This window comes from Astatotilapia calliptera, chromosome 1 (assembly GCF_900246225.1).
Source record: "Astatotilapia calliptera chromosome 1, fAstCal1.2, whole genome shotgun sequence".
Classification (NCBI taxonomy): domain Eukaryota; kingdom Metazoa; phylum Chordata; class Actinopteri; order Cichliformes; family Cichlidae; genus Astatotilapia; species Astatotilapia calliptera.
The window spans coordinates 16,241,085-16,250,921 of NC_039302.1; the positions used below are offsets into that span (position 1 = coordinate 16,241,085).

The following is a 9,837-nucleotide window of genomic DNA, read 5'->3' on the forward strand; positions in this document are numbered from 1 at the left end:
AACTTTTACGCGATAGAGAAATTAAGCTATCGCGATAGACCTCGCCGCTCTCGTCCTCTTAAAAAAAAAAAAAAAAAGGTCAGCCAATCTAAATTAAGTAGCGCAGAGCCGAACCAATCACAGCCGCAGCGTCACGTCGCGTGACTTGTTACGTACAGCACAAGTGCCAAGCCGCACGTGTTTGTTTGGGAAGCAGCCAGCGGGTAATGGAGCCAGCGCGTAATGGAGGAAATGAGTGTGCCGACTAGAAAAATCAACCGAGCGTGACCGAAGAGAAAACAGATGATGGTTCCAATGCCGGAGAGATTGTTGAACGGAAGAGCCATAGAAGTTCCGTAGCGTGAAGGTATTTCGGCTATTTCAAGTCTGACAAAAAACAGAGTAGCGTGCACTGTAAATTGTGCCGAAAGCAAGTCTGGAAATACAATAAACTGGTGCATGCGTCACACTGTGCGCCACGTTATTGTTTCGGTGAAATGAATTTCTACAATACTGTTTCTGTTAATTGTACTCTCTGCAGTGTTTAAATGCTTACATATATACACACAGTTACTGTCCCTCCACACATACGACTCGGTTCTGCTTTTATTAGTGATGGGTCGTTCGCGAACGAAATGGCTCTTAGATCCGGCTCTTTGACGTGAACGACGCGAGCCGGCTCCTTATCGCGAGCCGTCACGTGGGTTTTTTTTTTTTCTTTCTCTCAGCCTCTCTCTCGCACTTTTTTTCCGCTTCACTCTGCACGCGAGCCTTGTGCTTTACGCTGGGCAGAGGGGGGAGGGGCGGTAGTTACACTCAGTAGCACAGGAACAGAGCCAGAGAGAGAGAAAGAGAGGCAGGGACAACAACATTAGAAAGGTATAGTAATCATCCACAACTAGATGATAAAGGATTGAGAAAGTTTATTCATGCAGGTCCATATGACAGAGAATATGCATGTTCTTTTAGTTTTCATATTATAATTTATATTTAATTGTGTTGTGGTTTGCAGTGTTTTGTGTTCTTTTCATTTTAAATTTGTGAAAGGAAAAAGCTGAAAATTTAAATAGTTAAAACTTGAAATGTGAATAGTTGATTTTTGTATTATATGATTTATTTATTACATTTTATGTGGAGTGAATAAATAAAAGTATATTTACGGTGGCCCCTAGAGACAAAGCACATACAAACTTCAAATCACGTACGAACTCTGAAGCATGTACAAACTCCAAAACACGTAAAAACACGTACAAACTCCAAAACACGTAAAAACTCGTAAAAAACACGTACAAACTCCGAAGCACGTAAAAACTCAGAAGCATATAAAAACTCAGAAGCACATAAAAACTCAAAACACGTACAAAAGACAACAGAAGTGCTCCAGGATGCTGGGCGCAGTGTTGAGCCTTTGTTATCTTGTGGCTACACAAGCCAGCAAGTACCAACGACCGGATTTGGTGTGTGGTAATAACAGGTGAATGAACTTTTTTTTAAAATTATTTGAATATATATATGAGTGCCTGTGTATAAATACACAAACAATACACACATGCTTTCAATTGTGTAATTTAAGTGATCTAGTAGCTCTGCTTTGGAAGTTCAGTTCATGCTAGAAATGTGTTTTGGAGTTTGTACGTGTTTTGTCTCTAGGGGCCACCGCATATATCTATATATAAACATATATAAATAAAACCACTTGTTTTTATGTTAGTAATTCCTTTTGTGCATAATTTTATATTATTGTTAATAATAAATTAATTAAAGCAACAAAACAACCTGAAGAGCCGGTTCGGAGCCGAAAGAGCCGGATCTCTAAAAAGAGCTGGAAATCCCATCACTAGCTTCTATGCCCCAGCTTTGTTTACTTTGTTTACTTACACAAAGAGGGAGAGAGAGAGAGAGAGAGAGAGAGAGAGAGAGGAACAGAGAGGGAGAGAGAGGAACAGAGAGGGACAGAGAGAGAGAGAGACTGAAAGACTGGAGGCCATTGATAGCAGCTTATGGAGTGTTTTTCAGTGGTGAGTAATACTATATAGTCTTTTGTGTCCAAGTAGTTCATACATTTAAAGCTATAAAAGAAACCCATTGTACATTTTGAAAGCAGTCATTGAGAAAATGTACCACTTGTACTACTTTCTTCTTTTGTCCAGTCAGTCTCTGTTTTTTAACATGTACAGATTTTCCCACGTTGCTGACTTAGCTGTTATTTCCTCTTTCAGTGTGAATACCTGCATACGATATTTGGAAATTACTGCAAGTAACCCCCACTGTCTGTGTGACACGTTAATTAGCGTTTCCTCTTTCTGCTTCAGTCTGTGTGGTCATTGTCTGTGTGTTCTCAACAAGAAAGACACACAACAGGAGAGCATAGAGGCAGAGAGGCAGGCGGAGCTACAGACAGACAGAGCTACAGAGCAGATCACAAAAAGGAGATTAGAGCAGAGGCAGCTGAAAGGATATCAAAAGCAGTAAATAGTTTGTTGAAGGTGGATATGGCCAGGTTAGATGTCACAGAGATGTTTCATGGCATTTCGTTTCCTGGACACCTGCACACTCAGGATTCCTTGAAATATGCTGTCAGCTTTCCATTTCTGGATACGGATATTCTCATAGTGTCTTATCCAAAGTCAGGTAAGAGAGAACAAACTTCCAAAGATACACACACACACACACACACACACACACACACACACACACACACACACACACACACACACACACACACCAGTCTAACCAGATGAGCATGTTAAGCAACTCAGTGAAAACATGGTGACATAGATTGTGGTGAGTTTAGCAATTTACATAATAACTTCTTACTTTTCATTTTAAGCATTTCGCTGAGTTTGAGTAACTTTCTATGGTTTATATGACTGAATTTCATCAATGTGGGCTCATCAATGCCTCTCACTCATTCCTCTTAACAGGTACCACATGGCTACAGGAAGTTGTGACTCTCATACGCACCAGAGGGAACCCAGGGTTGTCCCAGACTGTTGAAAACTGGAAAAGAGCTCCTTGGTTGGAGCACTATTATAGCTCTGCTCTGCTGGAGGCCTTACCTACTACAGCTCGAGTCATCACTACACACTTGCCTCATCACCTGCTGGGCCCTGCCCTCCAGCACTCCAAAACCAAGGTCATTAAAGTGCACATTTAATTGATAGATTTATTCTAAACATTCGCCAATGTTGGAGGCTGTTACCCACTGAGCCCATGCCTGCTCTCTGCAGCCTGGCTGACGTTAGCAGTTTGCCACACCAAACTAGTCTAATAAGGGGATTTATAAAACTACCGACTCTACTGACTATTTAAGACCTAATACTGAAAGCATAACGTGCCGGCATCAGATCTTTAAAATGTGCATGTGTATTTTTAACACAATGAGACAAGTTAATACATTTATCAAGCCAAATAATGTCCAATTTGTAATATCATGCATTCATTTAAAAATAATTCCTACAGGACATTATTAATTATTTTGTGGTAGATCCGAACAACAAACAACACTTCTTTATCTGATCAGGCAGAGTGTCCAGTTGACTGTAGTGTGGAAGCTTAACTTAACTCCACTGGTTTGGCTGGTTTATATACTGATTTGACAGATACCCTATACTGATGTACACAGTAAGCTGAGTTTTGACTTTTATTTGTTGTTGTTGTTGTTTTTACTAGTTATGGTATTATTTACACTTTGTCTGTCAGATAACACAACTAGTTGATTTTTCTGCTGTAAATCTCATTATTAAGCTGTATCTCAGTAATTGTGTATTTTTTCTTTTAAAGCAAAAACACAAATCACAGAGAAACATTTCAAGATTGACAGCTTTTTCTGAGAAAGCACTGTCATCCAGACTTGACAGACTTTTAGGTGCCATGAATTTAACTGATAAATATTTGTGTTTTCTGTTTTTGTTTCCATTGTGGGAAAGCGTCTAATTCTACTTAACAATCTTGACTGCTGATAGAAGTCTAGGGATGATTTCTTGAGCGTAAAGGACAAAGCATAATTTCTTATTAAGTAAAGAGACCACACCCAGCTATGACACTGTGGGTCAGTTGTCCAGTTAAATTAAAATCTCTGAAAATGGGGGACTATGTTTAAAGGTCTCTGAAATTTCTACAGTTATTGCAAAACTTTTGTGAAACTCCTGGAGTAAAAGCACATAGTCTGATTTAAAATCCTCTGTGGTTGTGCACAGAGGGAAAGATTACCACAAAAAGGATCAACTAAATATTTATGGACATAACTGTGAGTAAACTTAACAACACATGTCATGTCACAGGTCATCTATGTGAGCAGAAATCCTAAAGATGTGCTTGTGTCCTTTTACCACTTCCACAAAATGGCCAACTTCCTCCCTGAGCCTCATTCATTTCCAGATTTTTTGGACCGATTCCTGGATGAAACAGGTGAGGGTGACTGTTTTGCTTGTTGTATCATTGTGCAGCTACAAGTTTCAATCTGATCAGATGTGCAGTATTTCTTCACACGCTTGTTTGTTTCAGTTTCTTTCGGTTCCTGGTTTGACCACATTAAAGGCTGGACCAGTCAGATTAATAGCAATCTGCTTCACATCACCTATGAAGAAATGTCGCTGGTAAATTATTGCATCACAGCTAAGCACACTATCCCCTGTAAAATATTCATTTGCTTTGTTCCCTGGTCACAAAGTCAGACGCAGGTCTGAAAAGTGGAAGTACACTTCTTCAAACTGAACCCTATGGCTCATTACATAATTATTTAGCATTTCAAGGAGGTCTCTCATGTCAGTGAAGTGAGGAAATTTAAATTGCACTCTTCTTCCTGCTGCCAGGATCTGCACGGCACCATAAAGAAAATAAGCTCGTTCCTTCAGTGTCCCCTGGTGGAGGACGAGGTCAACAACTGCGTGAAACACTGCAGCTTCAGCAGCATGAAGGAAAACAAGATGATCAACTACACTCTCGTCCCTCAGGAAATAATGGACCACAGCAAGGGCTCCTTCATGAGAAAAGGCAAGTTCTGCTGAACTGTAAGCAGATTAGATGTCTGAGAGTGTCTTAATGTGACCAAAATAGTAGCTGCAAAAATGCAACTTGCTGATAATCTACTGACAGACTTTTGGTAACCTATGACACATTGAGAGCTCTCATCAGTGTGTCATAGGGCATGATAGACGAATCTTAGAGGTCTCAAGAAAATAAAAGGAAATGGAGGAAAATTTATGTTCTCAGTAGCTTTGCTTTTTGCATCATTTCATCTTCATGATAATTATCTTCAAAATAAGTAATGAGAGAAAAACTGTCTGTTTGGTTTAGCTGCACAGTTCACCGTTCCTGTTCACACTAAACGGTCTAAGTGTTTTTAATTTCCTTTCAACTGAATAACAACTTCACCCAGCCTAAGTTGTTATTCAATACCACCATCTAGAAGGAGATATACAGAAATATCACCTTTGGTCTTCTGGCTGTGAAACTATTCAATTAATATTTAATGACTCAATTATAGACATTTGAATTTTTGAAATTGTCCCTTTTTTAGTAGCATAAAATGACGAGGTAATTATTCAGTCTTCAATAGTCCTATTCAGTCTTGTCATACATAAAGGTTCAACTGAATGATAACTCTTTAATATAAAACACAGTACTACCCAGTAAACTATAACCAAATCCCTTTTTAAAATACATTTCTGATTTATATTTGAAAATCACGTCTTTGTTGGCCTTCAGACAACAGTTTTGATGGAACCAAACAGGACAAAAAAAAAAAGATCATTTTGACTTTTCTCTCTGTCTTTCCTTTTTGCAATGCAGGTAAAGTGGGAGACTGGAAAAACATGTTCACAGAGGAGGACAGTAGAAAATTTGAAACCGTCTTCACCTCAAAGATGATGGAGAACAGCACTTTAGAGTTTGTGTGGGAGTAGTGGTCCTACAGACCACGAGAGTATAGATCACATCAACTGATCCCTTTCAAACTAGTTAATCATTTATGTGTGGATTACAGTATATGTTAACCCTTCACTTGTTTTGTGATAATTATGTTTTGAATTCTTTAATTATGTTGTTCATGTGAAACCTACAGTGATGCTTTTGAGGTTGTCTTCTTCTTCTTTTTCTCCTTTTTAAGTTATAAATAGATTAATAAAGCTTATATGCTTGAATGTGTCATGTCATTTTTGTTTCCTTGGTTCAAAACAAGTGGCACTTTACACTTCAGGCTAAGAAGTTGACAGTTACGTAACCATGACAACAAAGAGCAGAGGGAGAAGTCCAGGTGACAGGGTTTAACATAAAGCTCTTTGTCCCCATGCCTGAGTCGTCCTTGTGTGTCCTTTTACTTCAAACACCTCACCTCTGTTTAAGCAGATTTATATGCATAAAAAAGTAATTTTATTCAAACATCAGGTATCTGTTTGATTTGGATTTGAATTTTTGAAGCACAACCACGCTTTAGACTTTTTAAGCAGTCTCTTTAGTCTGTATGTATTTATGTCTGTGTAACAAGTGTGTGATGTTGAAACTCACAGCACTTAACATGAGCAGCCACTGAGCGTGCTTTTTATTTCACAGGTGATTGTCTGTGCAGTTCATGTTGATGTCATGGTCCTGGGCCATGTTGGCCCAGTATTCTTAGTTTTTGTGTGTTTTGTGTTTTGTTCCCTATTTATGCCTTGGTTCCTAGGTTATTTAGTTAAGATGTTCCTTATTTGGTTACCTCCTGTGTGCCCCTGTGTATCTGTGAGCCCTCGTCTCTCCTTGTGTTTTATTCCATGTTTTCCCCAGCCCGTTATGTCTGTGTTCTCCCCGTGCTCTCTCTCCTCCTGTCTGAACCTCCGTGTACTTCCTGTTTTACTTTGACAGTCTCTCGTCAGTATGCGTCATGTTGTGTTCACTCCTGCCCTGTCTCGTTATGGTTATCTGTGTCAGCTGTGTTCCCCGTGTGTTCCCACTTCCCTCGTTAACCCTCTGTGTATTTATGTCTGCATCTCCCTCAGTTTGGTGTCGCGTTCTCCCTCATGCTGTGTGTGATTCTCCCTGTGTTTCTTGGGGCGCTTTATATTTAGTTTTTCCCAGTTTAGTTTCGTATTACCTGTGATCTGCCTTTCCAGCAATAAAGCTGTGTTCTCTGAGTTTATTCCTCGTGTCCCCGTGAGTGTGCGTTTGGGTCCTCTCCTGCCTGCCACACAGCCGAATCATGACAGTTAGTGTGCAAGAATCTGCGTTTTGGCTACTTCATTGAGTGCGTGCACCTTTAAATCGAGACGTCATCTGGCCTGATTTGAAAGAAACCATTCAAACTCAAGCTTGAAAAACCTTGAAGCTGTGAAAGCCCCCTAATGAAAGAATCATCACTTCTGAATGCAGTTAAGGTTTGTTGGAGGTTTATTGGAAAGTGAGCCAAATGAGAGAAAGAAAACTATGCTTAGGCCTTCTGCCTTTGATTGTGAGATAAATATGTCTTGCAGAACATTCAATAAATTTTGGATTGATTTATCTTTACCATTTATTAGGGATACACATTTCCCTCTGTTTATAAAAGACGCTGGCCTCTTCTTCGTCTTTCACCTTCTGTCACTGATTATTTCGATTTTTGTCACAACGTCCTGAATATTCAAATTGACAAGGGCACACATGTGCTGCTATATCAGCTGCTGATAAAGCCCCATACACAGCCCCACATGCAAACACCGGTGATTGAAGCTCTCGAGCTGTTGTTGTGCACACAGGCTCACACATTTTGGTCATGTGAGAATTCACTTCACACCTCTCGTACCCCTCTCTGACTCTGCTGAGGGCAAGGAGGTTGAAGGGTAAAGCTGCTGCCAGTGTTAAACGGTTTAAACACAGCAGGACTTTTAAAAAATTGGATTTTTCTTCATTTAGCCTCATATTAATCATTATCAATGATGATGGCAGAGTGTTTTGGCAAGGACAAGATGTTTGGCTGATACAAAGGTTGCTGTAAGCTGTAATTAGCCCACACATTCTGAGATTTATATTTTGTTCTTAGATCAAAGATTTTATAGACACATTTATAGACAATCTACTTATATACAAGATGTTTAACATGAGTTATGGCCTGCTCTGGATGTTATGAGATGGACCATCTGTTTTTGAGTAGTTTGCCTCCATTCCTGGAGGAGTGCAGCATGCGGCTGTGCAATGCTGGTCGGTTGTGGCTTTCTTTAAACATGTTGACGCTGCATCTCCCAGGCATGTTCAGTAGGAGGCTTACTGAGAGTAAATCCTGGCCAAGGAAGTATTTGGATGTGCTCCTGATCCAGAAAGGTCTGTACTACTCTGGCAGTGTGGAAGTGGGGATTCTGCCTCACATGTTGATGTGGTAAACTGAACCAAGTCTCAGATGTGCAGGTGAGTTACTTTGTGTTTGGTAAATAAACGACTTCCTGACCTCTTCCTGACTTATTCTTCCTATTACCAGTTTTAGTGTAGACTAAATTACTACATTGTTGTCATAGTATGACAACAATGTAGTAATTTAGTCTACACTAAAACCGGTAATAGGAAGAATAAGTCAGGAAGAGGTCGTACTCTATGTGGTAATGAATGGATTGATGATCCTGATATTTAAAAATTCATTATTAGACTAAACAGGTTCTTGTTGTTAAGCATCATCTCATATTGATTCTCTATATTTCGCTGTTTAGCTACAGTATCCTATAGATTTGGTGGCTATTAAAGGAAACACATATTACATCACACTGATACAAACAACATGTGCATCCTCCAGTCTGATAAAAGAAATATTCTCCTTCTTGGTCCTATGTGAATATCTCCCTAAAACTTGAATAACTGGTTGTGCCACATGCAGCAAAAACTACAAAAAGACATTTGTTATAATTGGCAATTAATCTTTCATCATGGTGGAATTTTGGCCCACTCTTCTTTGTAGAATTGTTTCAGTTCAGCCACACTGGAGGGTTTTTGTGCATTAACTTGCTTAAGGTCACCCCAAAGGATCTTGAAGAGACCACTTGTTGTTGTCCTGCATAAGTCAAGTGTGTTTGAGCTTCAGGGTATAAACTAATGGCTGCACATTCTCCTTCAGGATTTTCTGGTAGAAGATGCAAACTTACTTTTTCACACAGGGTCAGGTAGGTTTTTCTCTTATTAAATTAAATAATCTTTTAAAGACTGGAGTTTGCATTCACTTGGGTTATTGTTATCTAATATTAACAATTCTTTGATGGTCTGAAACATGTGGTGCAGGTGAAGAAGCAGACTGTGTTTCTGAAGAGAACTTTAATTCTGGGAAACAAACCATTTGTTTGTATTATGGGTTTGGAGATCTTTGATTTTTAAATCAATTCTGTTAATATAATATTTAATCACTGAAATATGACCTTAAGACAATTAAACAACAATGGCTCCAAAATGTACCTGTTATACTGTGCACATATACAGTTTGAAAGGCACAGTCAAATCATATTTAGCGTTTTAGGGTGTCACAGACTGCAGATTTATATTTCACTGCACAACGACTTGTGAAACTGAGGAGGAAAAAGCACAGTGGCACAGTTTTATGACAGCGGCAGTGGCGTACAGCTACAATAGTCACTTTGTTGTAATTGGTTGCAGAAGGAAGTGTACATCTTTGAAGTTTTGCACTTAAATGCATGTTGTCTTTTTGTGGCATGCTGTTGTTTTTCAAAAAACAACGAGAAGTTGCTTAAGATTCTGCGCAGAGTAAACTTCTCCCTGTTACTATTATCCTCGCTCTGCAAGCCTCTGCTAAAACCCTCCCTCAGGAAAAAAAGTGTTCTCTAAACACATGTCTAAGATTTATATATGATTTTCGGTCTACAATGACTTAGTATCAACTTATTATCCAAACTTCAAAGGCAATACACAGCT

At 39.2% G+C, this 9,837-nt stretch overlaps 1 protein-coding gene across 6 annotated transcripts; it reads left to right on the forward strand.

Annotated features, from left to right (window-relative positions):
- Window positions 1-321: 321 nt before the first annotated feature.
- On the forward strand, window positions 322-6,098 carry sult5a1 (sulfotransferase family 5A, member 1). 6 transcript variants are annotated; one of them, XM_026164760.1, is made up of 7 exons: window positions 322-346; window positions 2,292-2,610; window positions 2,904-3,115; window positions 4,263-4,389; window positions 4,486-4,577; window positions 4,794-4,974; window positions 5,773-6,098. In XM_026164760.1, exons 2-7 carry the CDS (start codon window positions 2,472-2,474, stop codon window positions 5,883-5,885), a joined length of 864 nt encoding a protein of 287 aa, XP_026020545.1. In that variant the 5' UTR covers window positions 322-346; window positions 2,292-2,471; the 3' UTR covers window positions 5,886-6,098. The 6 variants fall into 6 exon arrangements, with proteins under 6 accessions (XP_026020545.1, XP_026020376.1, XP_026020621.1 ...); XM_026164591.1 differs by having other exon boundaries at window positions 329-346; window positions 2,199-2,610; XM_026164836.1 differs by lacking the exon at window positions 322-346 and adding an exon at window positions 837-858.
- The last annotated feature ends 3,739 nt before the right edge of the window (window positions 6,099-9,837 follow it).